Source organism: Diaphorina citri, unplaced genomic scaffold, assembly GCF_000475195.1.
Source record: "Diaphorina citri unplaced genomic scaffold, Diaci psyllid genome assembly version 1.1 scaffold1002, whole genome shotgun sequence".
In the NCBI taxonomy this organism is placed as follows: Eukaryota; Metazoa; Arthropoda; class Insecta; order Hemiptera; family Psyllidae; genus Diaphorina; species Diaphorina citri.
In genome coordinates, this window is record NW_007378433.1 from 76,446 (window position 1) to 96,488 (window position 20,043).

Consider the following 20,043-nt stretch of genomic DNA (forward strand, 5'->3'; position numbering starts at 1 on the left):
AACGGCTGGCTTTCTCCTATCCTGTCTTCCTTCTCTCTTCGAATTCGGGACGATAAGACCATAGCAGTAAGGTAAACTTTTGGTCCTTCGGGCCGGATATTTGACATTTGGTCCTTCGGGCCGGATATTTGACATTTGGTCCTTCGGGCCGGATATTTGACATTTGGTCCTTCGGGCCAGATATTTAATATTTGGTCCTTCGGGCCAGATATTTGACATTGGTCCTTCGGGCCAGATATTTAATATTTGGTCCTTCGGGCCAGATATTTAATATTTGGTCCTTCGGGCCAGATATTATTATTATTACAGTTCAATCTATCTTCTTATTTTTCGTCTTTTCCCGCTTATGCGGGGTCAGTGTACAGTAGGTACCTACAGCTCCCTCTATCAAACCTCAGGAAGAAAGAAACATTTCCTCAAAACAGTTTCCTCAATTATCCACGTTTGACTGTAGTACATTTCTTCAAATCACTTCTATTTCCTCAATTATAAGTTTGACTGCACTACATTTCTTCAAATCAGTTCTGTTTCCTCAATTATCCACGTTTGACTGTAGTGCTAAGGGAAATAATGAAGATTATAATAGAGCAGTAAGAAGCAAGAATTTTCCGGTGGAAGAAATATTGCATAAAGTTCGAGGAATTTCTCGTAAACTTAGGAAATTAGAGTTAACTCTGGTACAAATTCACTTTACCACTAAATAACAAATTTACTCGACTAATAAACAACTAATTCCTGAACTAATATGAATCGACTCATAGCTACATATCTAGAAAATATTTACAGATTATGAGTCGACCTAAAATAGTACGAGGATTAGTAGGATCAATTAGCTATGTAATAAATTGAAATGCTTCATCACGAATTTTGTAATAATTAATAGGTAACATTACAATCCGTTCACTGAAAGGCATTCCGCCTCCTCACATTAAAACCTCACCCAGCCTGAAATCAACCAAGCACTACATTGCTTAACTTTAGTGATCCATCGGGAATTGGCGCATTCATCGAAAGAAATCATCTATGAAAACCCAGTCAAAAGAAATTCTCATTGAAATAATGATGAGTTATGTCGGATTCAATGAAAATAGAGCAAAATGGTCCCTTCACTTGGCATTATTGCTTTCCGTTATATGCTTTCCGGATACTTAATTGCATCAGGAAAGCATATAGCGGGAAGCAATAATGTCAATACATAGGATGTCAAATATAAACCTAACCAATAACCTTCACTTGGCATCCCGAACAAAACCCCGTTGCCAAATGACCCCTGTCGATTTCTAGTACACTTATTTCCACCTGTACCAGTAATCGGCACCTACCTGTAGAGTTCTTCCTCTGCATGTCTTCGGCACTTGACGTTTTCCTCTGCTCGATGCGCAGGTTAGGAATATTGAATGGCGGCACATGCATGTTGTCCGAACTGTACAGATGGCGCAACGGTCGATGTCGCTCCGGACTGGGCAACGTCATGTTGTCCAGCTTCAGTTTGTTGCGCTGATTCCTGAGAACACGAAAGTGGGGATCAGACTTTTTCGAGCGCAATTTCTCATACCTACAAGTTTCCGAAATTTCCAACATGGAAATCTAAACATAACTTCTGAATTATTAGCTAGCACTTGAGCGCTACATATGTTCATTATATGTCCAACTGATGTGTTCTAGTAGGTAAGTTTGACCGAAGGTGCTAAGGTCATTTAGGATTTCCCCTCAAGGTCATTTAGGATTTCTCCTCGTGGTCATTTAGGATGTCCAATCGAGATCATTTAGGATTTCCAATCGAGATCATTTAGGATTTCCAATTGTGGTCATTTAGGATTTCCAATCGAGATCATTTAGGATTTCCAATCGAGGTCATTTGGGATTTCTCCTCGAGGTCATTTAGGATTTCCAATCGAGGTCATTTAGGATTTCCCATCGAGGTCATTTAGGCTTTCCAATCGAGGTCATTTAGGATTTCCAACCGTGGTCATTTAGGATTTCCAATCGAGATCATTTAGGATTTAAAATCTAGGAGGGCCGTTTTAACCTCTTACCTATCTATTTGGTCAAGCATTTCTTGCAGTACTTCTAGAAGACATGTGAATTGTTCTAGATTGAGCTGAGGATTCACAGTCTGAGGAAGGAGGGAAGGCATAACTCTGGTCGCCATCAGATTGACAGACAGTCCATATCTCTTATCTGATAACATTAACCTGTAAATATCTGAAACATAGAAGAGAATCAGGTTAGAGAATGTAGTCCTTTATTTCACCTGATAAAATTGACCTGTAAATATCTGAAACGAAGAAGAACATTTTCGAAGACATCTTAGTAAACGAACTTCATTTCAATAAATTAATGTTAATAATAAAGTAAAGTGGTAGTTTTGTCATCTCCACTATGAAACTATGCAGCCACAATATTAGTGGAGATGACGATATTCTAGAAATCTAGACAGATTATTACACATGATTGGAGTCTGTTGCTCAAAAGGGTCTTCTACGAAATCTAAATCTTCTTGTATTAGATGGTTAGAAATTGACCTGTAAATATCTGAAACGAAGAAGAACATTTTCGAAGACATCTTAGTAAACGAACGAACTTCGAAGACATCTTAGTTTTGTCATCTCCACTATGAAACTATGCAGCCACAATATTAGTGGAGATGACGATATTCTAGAAATCTAGACAGATTATTACACATGATTGGAGTCTGTTGCTCAAAAGGGTCTTCTACGAAATCTAAATCTTCTTGTATTAGATGGTTAGCCTGCAAAATGTACTCATGGCGAAAGCGAAATTACCCGTTCACAGACGAAAGAGCAATTTCTATAGAAAATAAACATCCCCTTTATTTGAAACGATGAAAAAAATTGGAATCTCCACAAGCACCTACGACAAGTTCACAAGAGCCTTCTTCCAGGAAACAGGGTTCCAAGAAATAACAACAAATAATAGCTGACAAGCTCCGAGAATTACCTAATACCCCGATGTAGAACGGGAAAACAATGTGAAAAACAAGAAAAAGCATTAGCGATAAGTCCTCAAGTACTAAATCTATTTCTCATACAACTGTATAACCGGGATAATCTCTGGAACAGACAGATTTCATAGAATCCCAAGTCCCCCCCTGATTCCTCAACGTAACAAAATATAACGAATTTGCAAAATAGAGCGAATTTGCTCAGAAAACAACTCTGGGATGGAAAGTGTGTGACAAGTTGGGGGAAACTTTCGCCCCGAACTTTCAACTTCCATTATAACATGTTCAAATATTAAAACCGCAGCGGTGTGGGGTAGTGGTGGGAGCGCCAAGGAGCAAAGTTCAGAGTAGGGAAAGGAGGATTTTTACGAGTTTGTAAATGAAATAAGTAAAAAATTTATTGAAAATATTACATTACTAGCTGAATTCCGTCGCTTCGCTCCGGAATCCCGCTAGTTCATTCCGAGGCATGGCCAAACTTGTGGAAAAGGCATGGCCGGACTTAGAGGAGAGGGAGAGAAAAGAGAGAGAGAGAGATAGAGAGGAGAGGGAGAGAAGAAAGAGAGAGAAAGAGAGGTAAGGGAATGTTTTCGAGAAATTCAAATTGTCTTAACTTCATGCAGAACAAAAATTTCTCATTTCAGTTATTTTTTCCCTCTTCTTTTTTTTCCGAAGTTGTTTTTTAAAAAATAATATAAATATACAAACACGAAATTGATTTTACTTCCACTTCCAAGCGAAAACATGCAGGGGAATCCATTATTTTCTTCTTCGAGGAGGGGGAGAGAAAAGAGAGAGAGAGAAAGGAGGGAGAGATAGAGAGGAGAGGGAGAGAAGAAAGAATAAGAAGAGAAGGAGAGGTGAGGGAATGTTTTCGAGAAATTCAAATTGTCTTAACTTCATGCAGAACAAAAATTTCTCATTTCAGTTATTTTTTCCTTCTTCTTTTTTTTCCGAAGTTGTTTTTTTAAAAAAATAATATAAATATACAAACACGAAATTGATTTTACTTCCACTTCCAAGCGAAAACATGCAGGGGAATCCATTATTTTCTTCTTTCAGTGGGAACTGGGAATCTATCTCAGTTATTCTACCTACATGTTTTCTTTGTTCAGAAATACATCAAACACCTTTTCTGCGTTGTTTTCAATTTCGTTTGCTTTTTCCCTTGGTGAACGGCACAAACAAGCTACAAGCTACCTAGATTCCTAGATATCTCTAGAAACGAAAATAATATCAGCTAGGTATCTGTAGCAATAGCAGTAATAGTTGTGCCAAATATCACGAGAAATGAAGGCCTTGTAGGGACGTCGAAATATTTTTCCCTCTGCAAACTTTAGGAATCAAAGTTATTACCTAGCTCAAAAACTGGGAAAAAGGAAAACTTTGAGCCCATGAGTGTGTTTCTGTGAGACTGGTTGTTTTTTCAGAAATGCATGGCATAGAAGGTGGCTTAGACGAGAGACAGGACGATACAATTATTATCATACTCAAGTATAAACTTTCGTGTTCTATTATTATCCTTGTTTTATTTTTCCAAGAAAAAATATTTTCTCGTGTTTTGTCCCAGGGCGAAAGAGAGAGGAGAGGGAGAGAAAAGAGAGAGAGAGAGATAGAGAGGAGAGGGAGAGAAGAAAGAGAGAGAAAGAGAGGTAAGGGAATGTTTTCGAGAAATTCAAATTGTCTTAACTTCATGCAGAACAAAAATTTCTCATTTCAGTTATTTTTTCCCTCTTCTTTTTTTTCCGAAGTTGTTTTTTAAAAAATAATATAAATATACAAACACGAAATTGATTTTACTTCCACTTCCAAGCGAAAACATGCAGGGGAATCCATTATTTTCTTCTTTCAGTGGGAACTGGGAATCTATCTCAGTTATTCTACCTACATGTTTTCTTTGTTCAGAAATACATCAAACACCTTTTCTGCGTTGTTTTCAATTTCGTTTGCTTTTTCCCTTGGTGAACGGCACAAACAAGCTACAAGCTACCTAGATATCTCTAGAAACGAAAATAATATCAGCTAGGTATCTGTAGCAATAGCAGTAATAGTTGTGCCAAATATCACGAGAAATGAAAACAGTATCAGTAGCAAACTAGCAAAGCTGACAAACATGCAAAGCTTTAGTTGTAACAACTTGCAGTATGTGCTTCGTATCTTCGTATTCGTAGCAGTCTAATAACTCGTACTCCATAAATAATCAAATTAAATCTTTATCTATGTAATGGAGCGGAGGAGCTCCAAAGTTTCGCATTCAAAAGTCCAAACTAGAGATTCTAGAGATTGTTATGAAGGCAAGTTTTCTGACGGACGCGCACGGCGCTTTCAGTTCCATTAGGAGAGGATGATAATAAATTTATCACATTAACTTACACTGTTCCTGCTTTGTCGGAATAATAAATCAAATTTCTCGCACTTGTTTATACTTAAAAACTTGTTTTCAAACTTGTTACTTGCAACTTTTTTTTTTTACTTTCTATTTAGATACTTTTTTTTTTTAAACTTGTATCTCTTCTTTCCTCTCCCCTTCGAGCCAGTGTAATACACTTATCATAACTTATCTGACAGTAGAAAATAATAATCATTAGAACGGCAAACAGTGCTTTATCTGCACTCTTGCCACTTGTGAAAATAAAATACACTCTGAAAAAAATACATTCTGTTGGAGAAAAAAGATGAAATTGATTTGAAATAATAAATTAAATTGAAATATTTTGTACCTTTAGAATATTCATTTAGCTCTATTATTCATTTGTTATTTTTCCCGGTATTTGTTCGAAAAACAATCGTCAACACCAAACCAAGCTGATGGAGATGGGGAAGAAGAAAGGAGGAGGAGGAGAAATAGAAGCCAAAGAAGAAGCAGAAGAAGAAAAAGAAGGGGAAGAAGAAGAAAGTAAGAGAAAAAGAAGAAGAAAAAGACTTATGCCCGCTTCTCAGGCCAGACACTCACTCTCAGACCGTTCCACCTAGGCCTCACAGATCGCGGTCTGTCATACCGTCGCATCGGAACGTGTGTGACGGAAAAAGCTTCAGACCTGGGTCTGTCAGACCATCTGAGAGACCGTCCCCGTCACACGCCCTCCGACTATCTGAGCGTGAGTGGTGCGCAGGAGAAGAAACTCTCTTACTCCCCCAGCTCCCAAGCCTACGCCACATCACTAGTGAAAACCTTACTAGTCCCCAAGCCTACGCCATGCGTCATCACCAGCTACTCCTAGTTAAAACCCGATGAAGGCAGAACGTGAAAGACAAGAGCAGCGGCAATAACGAAGACAGTTCGCCAAGACTTTCCTCTATTATCAAGAGGATATAAATTTTCCTCAGAAAACATCTCGCGGGGTAGGCGCGGTAGTAATTGTGTTTAATTATCACATGCAGTGTCTAGTTGCTAGTTCTGTCGTCTTGTCTACACTTACTACAGACACACAGACAGACGATCGAAAAACGCTTTAAATGAAGAATGGAGGGTATGGTAAGGCCGTAATTAGAGAGGGGCAAGGGAGCCTGGGTCCCTCGAGCTTTGCCTTCTTTACCGTAGGCTGGACTTCGAAAATTTGGAGCATCCATCATTGTTTGGACGTTATTCTTATCTTAGGAATGTAGGGTTTGATATTCTTACCTTAGGAATAAGGGTTCTGGTATTCTTACCTGAGGAATGTAGGGTGTTTTATTCTTACCTTAGGAATATAGGGTTTGATATTCTTACCTCAGGAATAATGGTTCTGGTATTCTTACCTTAGGAATATAGGGTTTGATATTCTTACCTCAGGAATAAGGGTTCTGGTATTCTTACCTTAGGAATGTAGGGTAAAGCTCGGATGAGGGTTTCCTTATAGAAGACGGTTTTAGTGGCAGTAGGGTGTGATATTCTTACCTTAGGAATAAAGGTTCTGGTATTCTTACCTTAGGAATAAGGGTTCTTGTATTCTTACCTTAGGAATGTAGGGTAAAGCTCGGATGAGGGTTTCCTTATAGAAGACGGTTTTAGTGGCAGGGTCTTTCATACTTATGACGTCGAGGAATTGCAACGCTTGTATCACAGGGTCACTGAAACAGAACGTCAACAGATGTCGTTATTTTTCCCCGAGATTTGAATTTTTGACCACAATAATGGTAGCATCCTTCTGCGTAAAGGGACTTTTCGGTCCCATTCGATCAGAATACACAAGGCCGGGCACTTACGCTCTAACAATTGGATTTACTTAGGTCTGTCAGATCGACGGATGGTGTGTGGCGGAAAAAGCCTCCTACTCAGACGGTCTGAAGGCTAAGGAGGCAAGTTTTTCCTGCCACACATGTTTCGGCGGCGCGGCGGTCCTTACAGACCTAGTTCTGTCAGATTGTCTGAGTGCTAGTGGCTGGCCAAGCACTGTTATTAAGAGTCGGACCTTTCCGGTGAACCAAAACATGGATGACCCAATTTCAACAGACAGAATGATAAAATGGTTTGCTTTAAGTATTTTAGAGTATGAGGTACTCATACCTAACTAGAAAAAAGTTTTTATTTTTAATTGAAAACTCAAGTTTCAATTTAGCACAGTATAAACGGTTTAAGCTCCTCTCTCTTTTTTTCATTTGAAATGATTCCCATTTATCAACTGCTCCCTAATACCCTCTCTCTCTCTCTCTCTCCCTGAGTCCAGGGCTATTTCGTTTTTACTGGAACAGTATCAAGAGATTAAGCTCCGAGATTTGCGAGGATTTCTGCTGGTAATGGTTAAGTCCATGGACTTATACAGCGCATTCGATCCCTCCTTTCGTCACCTGTAAACTAGCCACACCCACTGTTCGGCTTTCATTTATGTACCTCCCTCCCCCTCTCCTACTTTGTCTTTATTTTCCCCTCAATCCCCATAATTTCTTGTCTAGGTCTTGTTTCCCCTCCTTTGTCTTTTCCGCCTTTCATCCTCTCTGTCTTACCCCTGGAGGAGGAGAACTATCGACAGCACTATCGATAGTTTTGACTATCGAATGCTATCGATAGTATCGATAGTTGAGGCTTGACTATCGATAGTTTTTTTCTGCACATTTTTCGTTTGTTTTGGTCGTTTTAGAAGTGAAAAGTGTAAAAAAAAATGTTGAAATAAAACCCTGTGACCTAAATTAATACGTGTACAGTTAATAATTTACTTTAAATTAGTTTAGGTTAGGTTTTTTGGGGGGATAAGACCTTCAGAAAGAAGTTTTTTTTTATATAGGTATACTTTTTTGAAAACTATCGATAACTATCGATGGCGCCGACTATTGATAGTTCTCCTCCTCTACTTACTCTTTTACTGTTACTTCTCCTTCCCCTCTTTGTCTTTATCTTCCCCTTCCTTTCTTCCTCTCGTTTGGCATCCCTACATCCCCCCCTCTGTCTTTATTTCCCCTCCACCCTTGTCTTTCACCTCTTACTCTGACTTCTCCTTCCCTATATCTCTAATACTCCCCTTTCCATTCCTACTAAGTAATACCCTCTCTCCCTGAGTCCAGGGCTATTTCGTTTTTACAGGAACAGTATCAAGAGATTAAGCTCCGAGATTTGCGAGGATTTCTGCTGGTAATGGTTAAGTCCATGGACTTATACAGCGCATTCGATGCTGTCCCGGCTACAAAATGAAATACGCCAGAGATTACGAATTTATTATTGAATCATGGTTTTTAATCAAAGGAATGAAATGAATTGTAACTATTGTAAGGGACGTCTACACTCGAACGACATTGATCGACGAGTGAGCAACAAAAAGGCGTCCAACAAGGAACCATACCGGTACCTAATCCAGGCGAAGTTGATCGATATGAGACTACTCGAAGTAATCACGATGAGGCTATTCGATAAAAAGGGGACAAGAATTGAACTATTTGTGAACGATATAAAAAGAAGGAGACGACGAAAATGAAAAAAGTGAAGAAGAACAGAAGGTAAAAAGAAGCTGAAGAATAAGAAGAAGGAGAGGGCGAAGAAAACTAAGAAGATGATGAAGAAGACGAAAAAGGTGGAAAAGAAAACGAAGAAGAATAAGGTGAAGGAGGAGGAGGTGAAGAGGAGCTGTTTTGATAAGAGCTTATCAGCTTAGGGAGGAACAAATATCTTCCTGACAGAAGAAGAATGCAATTGACGTAGCCGAATGATAAGCAATAAGAAACTAGAGGACTGTAAAATATTTCACAAATATCAACCTAGAGTTCCATTCACGAAAGAAGGCAGTTCGGTTGAAATATGTATTTTTAAATCTTAGGAAACCATTTTTGCAGAAACAATACATACAAGTACTTATGATGATGATTGATGACTCATGGTATTGGGAGAAGAAAAGTTCAGACCAAAAATGGGCTCCGTTTTCAGTTCTGTGACCCCAAATTTTAAGAAGCGACGTGCTTGGATGTTTTCAATTCCCGTACCAAATTTCACCAAAATCGGACCAGGCAATCGCGAGTTATAGCGGAACAAACCTTCAAACAAACAAACATCTAAACTAAATGCAAAACTGTCGAGTTAAAAAGTAGACCTGACTCTAGTTCGGTCAATGAGACTCGTGTCCACACATAGTCCACCGGCCATCGATTGATGTCGACTGACACATCCACACTGCCTCGACAACATAGATTTTCCTCGTTGATAGACATCAATCACGGCCGGTCGACTATTTATGTTTGGAGACACCTTTATGCTTATGTTTGGCATAAAAGGCACAGAATATTATTTCGCAAAGGTATAAATTACCCTGGACTGACTTCTGTCACCATTTGGACTATAGCCAAAGTCTGTAAGATATTTCACAAATACGGAGCTAGCTAAGGACTGTAAAATATTTCTTCTCTCTCTCTCTCTCTATCTATATCGCTCTCTCTCTCTCTCTCTCTCTCTGTCCCTTTCTCTCTCTCCCTCCCTCTCTCTTCTATCTCGCTCTGTATTAAAACACTCAAAACAATGCCTTTACCTCAAAATCAGTGACGCGTCACCAGAAGGTTTTTGGGACATTGTCTAAGTCAAATTCTGTCTGTAGACAGTCCAACTACTGAGCTCGTATGAACACCACTGGTGCCCGGTAACATTTCAGTCCTGTTAGACAAACTGCACTTCTGTACAACTACAAATTTAATTGATTCGGATCAAACTGGACTGGAATGTTACTGAATGTCAGTGGTAATCCAGCCATTGGAATTTAAAAAAGAGATTATAACCAAAGAGTAGGTCAAACAAATGAATTTAGCATTTTTATTTCCTTCTAAAAAAGAAAAATGGAAACCTATATTTATTTTCCCCCTCGAACCCACGAAAAAGGTCACCACTGGTCCGGCTCAAAAGCTTTGTTTACTGGTTTGCTGACATTTTCGGGTGATGTAGGGAGAGGAAGGGAAATTTCGGTCTAGCGAAAGCGGAGGTGTTAGAGGGGATGGAGATTGAGGTAGGGTAGGGTGGGGGCATATATTATCAGGGATTTAGGGTGTTGTGTACCATACAACACGGCTTTGGATGATAATGACACGAAAAACTTCCCCCTGTTCGCCCTAGAACGAAAGCTTTAGATTCTTTAGAACATGCTATCAGCCCTGCTTTGAACCCTGTGGCAAGATTATGTTCCGAAATACCTAGGGTAAGTGTGCCATTTATTCGCCCACCTAAAAAACGTACCATTTATTGGCCCACCTGTACCATACGCCACATACATAAGTCTGAACTGGACGAACTTTTCCAAGATCCAATTTCATCAAAAGAAAGGGCTTAAAGACTGCTATCAAACCAGTGCTATTCAAAAATTGTAGTAATAAAAACAAAAATTAGATAAATAAATGTGGGCAGGTGGGCCAATAAATGGTACATTTTTTAGGTGGGCGAATAAATGGTACACTTACCCTATTCCTAAAATATTAAACTCATGGAACCTCTACCCTCTATTTTGGGGGCAACTTATGGCTCAAATAGAGTGCTGCTGGATAAGAAAATGGTCAAATTTGAATAATGTGACTACAATCAGTAACCGAATTTACTGCTCGAATTACTCAAATAGGACTAAAAAGTCCCTTTACCCCAGCCGTAGATTACCTTTACAGCAGTCGAATTTTCAAATAATAACGAGTAATACCTTGGCCAGGGTCGAACACACGCCCTAAGGACTACCAGACGAGCGTACGCGTAGGGTACAATGCCAGGCACGCGTGTCACTGCACATCAATTCCCACCATTAACACCATTAAAATTGCCAAAGGAAAATGCTACTTGTCTTGACCACTTCACCTTCGTCACTAAGGTAAAGGAACTCTTTTGTTGTTGAAAAAAAAAAAGATAGGTAACTCTTTTTGCTACCTACTCATCAAATCAAGAATTTGCGCGAACGACCTACTGTCCGTAGAGTTAAAGCGCTTTAAAGGGGGAAAAAATCAAGAATTTAAGACCATACCTAGGTGGAACGGTCTGAGAGTGAGTGTCTGGCCTGAGAAGCGGGCATAAGTCTTTTTCTTCTTCTGTTTTCTCTTACTTTCTTCTTCTTTCCCTTCTTTTTCTTCTTCTGCTTCTTCTTTGGCTTCTATTTCTCCTCCTTTCTTCTTCCCCATCCCCATCAGCTTGGTTTGGTGTTGACGATTGTTTTTCGAACAAATATAGACAGTAAATTAGCCAAATAATAGACAAATAAAATTACCTACGTTTTCGTTTATTTCGTGTTTCAGAAACTATGGTTCCAACACGTGTGGCCTAGTTTACAGCAAGAAATGCGGACGGCCGAGGTTCTGGCCTCTGTCCTGCAACCAATCATCTATCTCATACAGGAATGCTCACTCGAAGAATACGAGAACATTATTCTGCCGGCCTTCAGGTGAGTAGCGAAATAATGAATAGGTAATGGTCTTAAATTCTTGATTTTTTCCCCCTTTAAAGCGCTTTAACTCTACGGACAGTAGGTCGTTCGCGCAAATTCTTGATTTGATGAATAGGTAGCAAAAAAAGTCATCATTTTTTTTTCTGCTGGGGTGAAACAAAAGAGTTCCTTTACCTTATTGACGAAGATGAAGTGTTTTTTATTGGTGGTGGTGAAGGTGAAGGTGAAGACGAAGGTGAAGTGGTCAAGACAAGTAGCATTTTTCTTTGGCAATTTTAATGGTGTTAATGGTGGGAATTGATGTGCAGTGACACGCGTGCCTGGCATTGTACCGTACGCGTACGCTCGTCTGGTAGTCATTAGGGCGTGTGTTCGACCCTGGTAATCTACGGCTGGGGTAAAGGGACTTTTTAGTCCTATTTGAGTAATTCGAGCAGTAAATTCGGTTACTGATTGTAGTCACATTAATCAAATTTGACCATTTTCTTATCCAGCAGCACTCTATTTGAGCCCTAAGTTGTTCCCAAAATAGAGGGTAGAGGTTCTATGAGTTTAATATTTTAGGAATAGGTATTTCGGAACATAATCTTGCCACAGGGTTCAAAATAGGGCTGATAGCATGTTCTAAAGAATCTAAAGCTTTCGTTCTAGGGCGAACAGGGGGAAGTTTTTTGTGTCATTATCATTCAAAGCCGTGTTGTATGGTACACAACACCCTAAATCCCTGATAATATATGCCCCCACCCTACCCTACCTCAAACTCCATCCCCTCTAATTCTAGGGCGAACAGGGGGAAGTTTTTCGTGTCATTATCATCCAAAGCCGTGTTGTATGGTACACAACACCCTAAATCCCTGATAATATATGCCCCCACCCTACCCTACCTCAATCTCCATCCCCTCTAACACCTCCGCTTTCGCTAGACCGAAATTTCCCTTCCTCTCCCTACGTCACCCGAAAATGTCAGCAAACCAGTAAACAAAGCTTTTGAGCCGGATCAGTGGCGACCTTTTTCGTGGGTTCGAGGGGGAAATATATAGGCTTCCGTTTTTCTTTTTTAGAAGGAAATAAAAATGCTAAATTCATTTGTTTGAGCTACTCTTTGGTTATAATCTCTTTTTTAAATTCCAATGGCTGGATTACCACTGACATTCAGTAACATTCCAGTCCAGTTTGATCCGAATCAATTGGATTTGTAGTTGTACAGAAGTGCAGTTTGTCTAACAGGACTGAAATGTTATTGGGCACCAGTGGTGTTTACACGAGCCCAGTACCTAGTTGGACTGTCTACAGACAGAATATGCCTTAGACAATGTCCCAAAAACCTTCAGGTGACGCGTCACTGATTTTGAGGTAAAGGCATTGTTTTGAGTGTTTTAATAGAGAGCGAGAGGGTAAGTGTGCCATTTATTCGCCCACCTAAAAAACGTACCATTTATTGGCCCACCTGTACCATACGCCACATACATAAGTCTGAACTGGACGAACTTTTCCAAGATCCAATTTCATCAAAAGAAAGGGCTTAAAGACTGCTATCAAACCAGTGCTATTCCTTAGGAGTCTAAGGAGTAAGGAGAGAGGTGAAATGAGGAGATATTGCAATATTACATACAGGGTGAACAAGAAATAAAAAAATAAATAAATAAATGTCTTTTCTTTGTGTTACTATATGAACGAGCTCAAAGATCACCAAACACTTGAAAATTAAACTGCAGACCTCGATGTTTTCTGTAAGTTATTTAAGGGGAAATAACTCGATAATAGTGTTCTTCCACCCTCCTAAAATTTGTGGAACCCTATCACTATTATTTCTCTCTCTTCCTTTCTCTCCCTCTCTCTCTCTCTCGCTCAATGCACTGACTTTGTGAACACACTGTATAAAGCGTTCGAATCTTGTTGAGGTAAGTTGTAAGAGAGAGAGAGAGAGAGAGAGAGAGAGAGAGAGAGAGAGAGAGAGAGAGAGAGAGAAATGCTCTGTCTCAGCACAATGCCATAATAATATCTTTCTCCTTTTTTATCTGCTCAGTGCTATTTCTCTCTCTCTCTCTCTCTCCTTAATATTTCTCCCTTCTCTCCCTCTAGACTAGATTTCTCCATCCTTCTCTAATAGTTTCTCGATCATTCTATCTCCATTTCTCTCTTTCTATCAATAGCTGACCAATATACAGTATTTCAATGAGAATAGATAATAGTAAAAGGTAATGGAATTATTATTCTTAGACGGAATTTTGCTTTTGTATAAATTCAGATAAGAATAGCCAAATAGCCATGATGATCGCCAAAATTTGAAACGGATAAGAGTTCGTGCAGAAAGCGAGATAGAAAAGGAAATATAGAAAAAGATAAAGATAAACATAAAGAGCAAAGAGGAACGAGAGAAAGAGAAGAATTCATTTCATCATTTTCATGTACCTACATACCAGTGTTCTTACGGGACTATATACCACAAAAAATCCCAGACAAAGCCCAAAAAAATACCAGAAATCCCTCAATTTTTTTTGAAAATCCCTTAAAATTCCCTTAATCCTTATTTAATAAATTTCTTAAATTAGTACCTTCTACTAGTTCTACACTTCTACTTTGAATTTGAATTTATTTATTTTAAAATGCATACAATACAGATGATCGCCAAAATTTGAAACGGATAAGAGTTCGTGCAGAAAGCGTGATAGAAAAGGAAATATAGAAAAAGACAAAGATAAACATAAGGAGCAAAGAGGAACGAGAGAAAGAGAAGAATTCATTTCATCATTTTCATGTATTACCTACGTACTGATGTTATACATCCACCAATATCATTTAGGTACCTAGGGTAAGTGTACCATTTATTGGCCCACCTGCCCACATTTATTTTTCTAATTTTTGTTTTTAAGACTACAATTTTATTTTGGAATGCCACTGGTTTGATAGCATTCTTTAAGCCATTTCTTCTGATGAAATTGGATCTTGAAAAAGTTCGTCCAGTTCAGACTTGTGGCGTAGACCCACAGGTGGGCCAATAAATGGTATATTTTTTAGGTGGGCGAATAAATGGTACACTTACCCTACATACCTACTTATTTGCCTCGAGGTGTTAAATGTAATATAGGTGCCTAATGAAACAGAATACTTATGTTATGTAGAAAACTACAGGTGTTAAATGTAATATAGGTGCCTAATGAAACAGAATACTTATGTTATGTAGAAAACTACAGGTTATAACAAAAGCGAAAGGTAGAAAGAGAGAGAGACTGATAAGGAGAGAGAGAGAAAGAGAGACAGATAAGGAGAGAGGGAGAGGGAGACAGAGAGAGAGACAGATAAGGAGAGAGAGAGAGAGAGAGAGAGAAAGAGAGAGAGAAAATAGGGCAAGAGATAAAGATATAAAAATATAGATAAAGGGCAAAGAGAAACGATAGAAGGATTATTATTATAAAGGGGGAGAGAAGAAAGGAGAAGGAGAGAGATAAGGATAATAATAATAATATGTAAGGTCAGTATGAGATATAGAGAAACCAATTTTACGCCTCATAACGTTTTGTCCAAAGAGAAATGATAATATAGGAGCTGGAACATTGAGTCCCAGGCCAGGAAAATAAATACGGAACTTCTATGGAATATGGAGCGCCTATAAAAGATAGCTCAATACTTGAGTACTTTTAAGGAAATCTTTTTTTCTTTTACTTTCTATTACTACAGTATAGCGAGCTATACTAGTTTTTTTTTCGCTCCCTGTCAGTCTAGTTACCTTGTAAGGTCGCAAGTTTGATCTCCACCCAGGGCGAAATTTATCCTAAACAGGTGATCGATCGATTGCAGGCAATGTCGATTGACTTTAAGCTGTATCCACACTGTCCACACATAGTACACCTCGTCAATAGACGTCAACTGAACATGTATACACTACCTCCCTCGGTGGTGTAGTGGTCAAGGCGCTCGCCTGTTAAACAGGAGGGCGTGGGTTCAATCCCAGCCGAGGTATGGAATTTTATCCTCAACAAACTACGCTAAAAAATTCCTGGAGGGACGGACCCAGCTTGTTCTCTTCCCTTTAACTTTCCCTACCCTCTCTAGCTTTCTTACCTACATTTGTCACCGTAAGTGTACCATTTATTCGCCCACCTAAAAAACCTGCCCACATTTATTTTTCTAATTTTTGTTTTTATGACTACAATTTTTGAATAGCACTGGTTCCATAGCAGTCTTTAAGCCCTTTCTTGTGATGAAATTGGATCTTGAAAAAGTTCGTCCAGTTCAGACTTATCTGGCGTATGGTACAGGTGGGCCAATAAATGGTACGTTTTTTAGGTGGGCGAATAAATGGTACCCTTACCCTATTTGAAGAAAATCCCGGTCTATTCTTCAGGGACATCTGTCATGTGTGACACAACTGTCATTACCGTATGTGACATTAACACATTTGTCATCATGATGTGTGTGACATACGGCGTGACACATAATGGTGTGTGACACATTAACCGACACGATTTATGTGTCGTGTGACAGGCTGACAAATGATGCTGTGTTCATCACCTTGGCTGATTTATTGAGAACCGGGTTCGAATCCTGGCGCGACGGTTTATAAATACTTTTTTTTTTACTTTGGTATTTTTAAATACCCAATGAGGTAATTAAAGAAATTAATGAATAAATAAATAATCAGGCTCTTTCCACCTCCATATTTTCTCACTCTCTCTCTCTTTGTTTAGTCAATTTATGAACCTCTCTCTCTCTCTCTCTCTTTTTTCAACTATCTAGTCCCTCCATCTACCCCTATAGAGAGCGATTGAAAGGGAGGGACCTTCTCTCTCTCTCTCTCTTACCAAGGATGACCTCTCAGACGACTAGCCGTCCAATAACCACGCTCGTGGTTGCTTAACCTATCTGCTCTGATATACTCACCAATGAAACCTGTTTCAAGTGGTTCGAAGCGCTATGATTGGCCTGTATGAGAGACTTGCCGGAATTAAAGATGGCGGCTATTGTCATCCCTAGGGAATAAGCATCACTCATTGTACTACAGCAGGACTCCTTCTGAATCTCGGGAGCTGAAACAGGGACAGAAGTAAAATTTTGGTTAGAAGCGTCTTTTTCGTTTTGATACGTAAGTAAAGGTATTTCAAGAATTCATTCACAAATTAAAAATAAAAACATCTTGATTGATGTCTTAGTAACTTTGTGAACAGGGCCGGATTAGCCCCCCGCGGGGCCCGGGGCAGTTTCAAAGGCGCGGGGCCCCCAGTTTGGGCTGATCGAACTTAAAATTTGGCTTCAATACCTTCATAATATTATGTCAGCGTAGTTAGCTGGGAGGCTTAGCTAGAGCGTCTGCCTTGTAAGCTCTAGGTCGTGGTTTCAACTCCTGGGGTGGATTTTATCCTAAACAGATAAGGTTCCTTATCGGAACGGCTGGCTTTCTCCTATCCTGGCTTCCTTCTGACTGCGCTTTCGGGACGATAAGACCTCCGTTCTCTGTTTTTACAGTTCCCTCTATCAATAGTATCAATACAAAATAGGTAATAGGTACCTACGAATTACCTAGAGATATTTTTATTGAATAAACGCAATGCTCCCTTACTATCTGAGATTAGCGGGGAAACACCAAGCAACGTGAAAAACTTTCCAATGATATAATTTACAAAAAATTAGGGGGAAATAAAGTAAGAAAAAAAAATCCCTCCCGGTATTTTTCCCTCCTCCCATTATTCATTCCCTTTCTCTCGCAACACTGTTTTTCCTTCCCAGCAATCACTACCTCTCCCTCCCAGCATTTCTTCTTTCTCTTTCCTAGATTTTCTTTTCTCCCTCTCTTCCCCATACTTTTTCCATCTCCCTCAGAGCAATTTTTTCCTCGCTCTCCCAGCACCTCTTGTCCCTTCTCCCTATATAAGAATTTTCTACCTCTCCCTCACAACATTTCTTCAATTTTTCTCCCTCCTAGCTCTCTTCTCTCTCTTACGAGTACCACCACCTTTCCCTTCTAGCATTTCTACCTCTGTCTCTTCCAAAATTCCCTCCGTCTTCCTCCCTCCCAGCATTTTCTCCCTCTCCCTCCTAGCTCTCCCCTCTCTCTCTCCTACAATTTTTCCCCCGCCCGCCTAGCATGTCTACCTGTCATAATGTGCCCCCTCTCTCCCTCGTTATTTAAGTATTTTCTCCTCCTCCCTCCCAGCTCTCCCCTCTCTCCTGCAACTTTTTTCCGTTTCAGAATTTTCTCCTCCTTTGGTACTGAGTAGGGGTCGAAATCCAACATACTTTAATCCCCTCCACCCCCATTCCTATGATCCCTTGGCCTTGTTCCTCATATACAGTAGAACCTCGATTATTTCAACTCCAAAATCCATTGTTTTTTTTCTATCTTTCAAAGGACATCCTATCTTATCAGAGGAAAAATGATGGAAAGTGATCATTTCAACCTCGATCATTTCAACTACCCCCGGTCCCAATCAGTTGAAATCATCGAGGTTCTACTGTATTTGAAGTTTTAAACTACCCCCACCCACCTTTCTCCATAGACTGAAACCCCCAACCCCAACCCTGACCCCTTAGGATTTTTAGATAGACCCCCACTTCTTGACCCATTGCTAGACTCAAATCTGCCTTTGCTCCATTGATGATAACCTTACCCCTAATCCATTGAAGTATTTAGACCCCACTTTTGCCCCATTGAAAGATTCCGACTTCCCACTCCTTGTACCACAGAAAGACTTAACCCCCTCTTGCCCCGCCATGTTTTATTCATTTGAAATTTGATTAAAATTGAACTTTTTCTACTTTTTTTCTCTTCTCATTCTCTCTCGCCCGTGTAAAATCAAACCTTTAACCCCTCTACCAAACTCATCGACCTTCCCCCTCCAAATTTCTCCCCCTCCTTTTAAAATACCCACCCTTAACTACCTTCCCTCCCTCCTAACCTCTACCCTCTACAGACCGAGTGTACACATATGTGTACACAATTTTAGAAGTGCTAGATGCCTGAAGAAAAAAAAAATTACTCCCTTCATTTCTCTTTAAGATTTCCCATTAGTACATATATTTTGGATATGATATCAACTTTGAGAAGTGTTCTACTAATTACCATTTGCCTACAGGAGGCTTTTTAAAAATGTTATTTTTTGTGTACATTCGGCCTCTATCTGTAGAAAATATTTGCTTTACCCAGAATTTTGATGTATCTTTGCTGGTTTATGTCAACCCTGTACAAGTTTTGCAAAACAAAACAGCAAACTAATTTTATTATTTTAAAGATAACTTGTGTGGGTATATTTCAATTAAAAGACAATTAAATTGAAATAACAATTTAGTTAATAATTATAATAATTAAAAAGGGTAAAAAGAAAAAAATAACATTTTTTGTAATTACTCATATACATATGTAGCTAGTTTTGTAAAAACCAACAACTCATACAAGCCGAACGTACACATATGACAACATTTTTGCAACATGGATTTTCTATCGGAATTTCTCTAGGATAACAACAAAACACATATAAAAATGTTCTTAAAAGTACAAACTTCCACTTGCAAAGTGGTTTTCTCAACTTTTTTGAGTTTTTCTTAATAAATTCCGTCAAATTCTCCTCTTTTTGATCAGCTCTCAATGGATTTTAAAAAACAAAATAAAAAATTCAATTTTCAAATCAAAATGTAAACAAAACTCCAACCACGCACTCTAGTGTACACTTCTTGCACTGCACAAATACCTCTATGCTGTGAATTCCACACGCAGGGCACAAAAATTTCAATTTGAATAGAGAGGGTAGGGTGTACACAAATGTGTACGCCCGGCATCTACCACTACTATTCAAAAAAGAGCGTCCGGTCTGTAGAGGATATTCGTATGTCAGATAGGAATTTTCTTCTTCTTTTTCTTCTTCTCCTACTCCTTCTTTCTACCTCTACTTTTTCTGCTCTTCCTTCTTCTTTTTTAACTTCTCCTCCTCCTTCTTCCTCTTCTTCTTCTCCTCCTCCTTCTTCTTCCTCTTTTTCTTCTCCTCCTCCTTCTTCTTCCTCTTCTCCTTCCAGTTCATAGGTATTAAATTTATGTCGAAGGGAACGGAATAGTAATAGATTTTATTTCTCGTTCTTTTGACTTGACTTGCGCGGGCCCTTGGGCCCATTCACAACAAATCACGCCCCTACCCCTTGAGGTCCTCAAAGTAAAGGCCGACTCTAATGACGCCCTTACCGAAAATCCCCTGGCCTAGACCCTGTATACGGTTAGTTGTTATATTTTATTATTGTATTTCACTCTGATTTTCCTTCCGTTTTGATAAAAAAAAAAAAAAAATATCT

The 20,043-nt window shown here is 39.2% G+C and overlaps 1 protein-coding gene across 1 annotated transcript in view; it reads right to left on the reverse strand.

The window, feature by feature from the left end:
• The window catches only part of LOC103513646, a 66,299-nt gene that overhangs the window by 43,560 nt on the left and 2,696 nt on the right, over window positions 1-20,043 (reverse strand). Inside the window, exons 3-10 of the mRNA XM_026826791.1 lie at window positions 16,651-16,796; window positions 8,366-8,433; window positions 6,901-7,015; window positions 6,762-6,842; window positions 6,675-6,698; window positions 6,588-6,616; window positions 2,037-2,195; window positions 1,323-1,504 (exon numbers count right to left, since the gene is read on the reverse strand). Coding sequence (XP_026682592.1) covers window positions 1,323-1,504; window positions 2,037-2,195; window positions 6,588-6,616; window positions 6,675-6,698; window positions 6,762-6,842; window positions 6,901-7,015; window positions 8,366-8,433; window positions 16,651-16,796 — 804 coding nt within the window. The remainder of the gene's footprint in view (window positions 1-1,322; window positions 1,505-2,036; window positions 2,196-6,587; window positions 6,617-6,674; window positions 6,699-6,761; window positions 6,843-6,900; window positions 7,016-8,365; window positions 8,434-16,650; window positions 16,797-20,043) is intronic.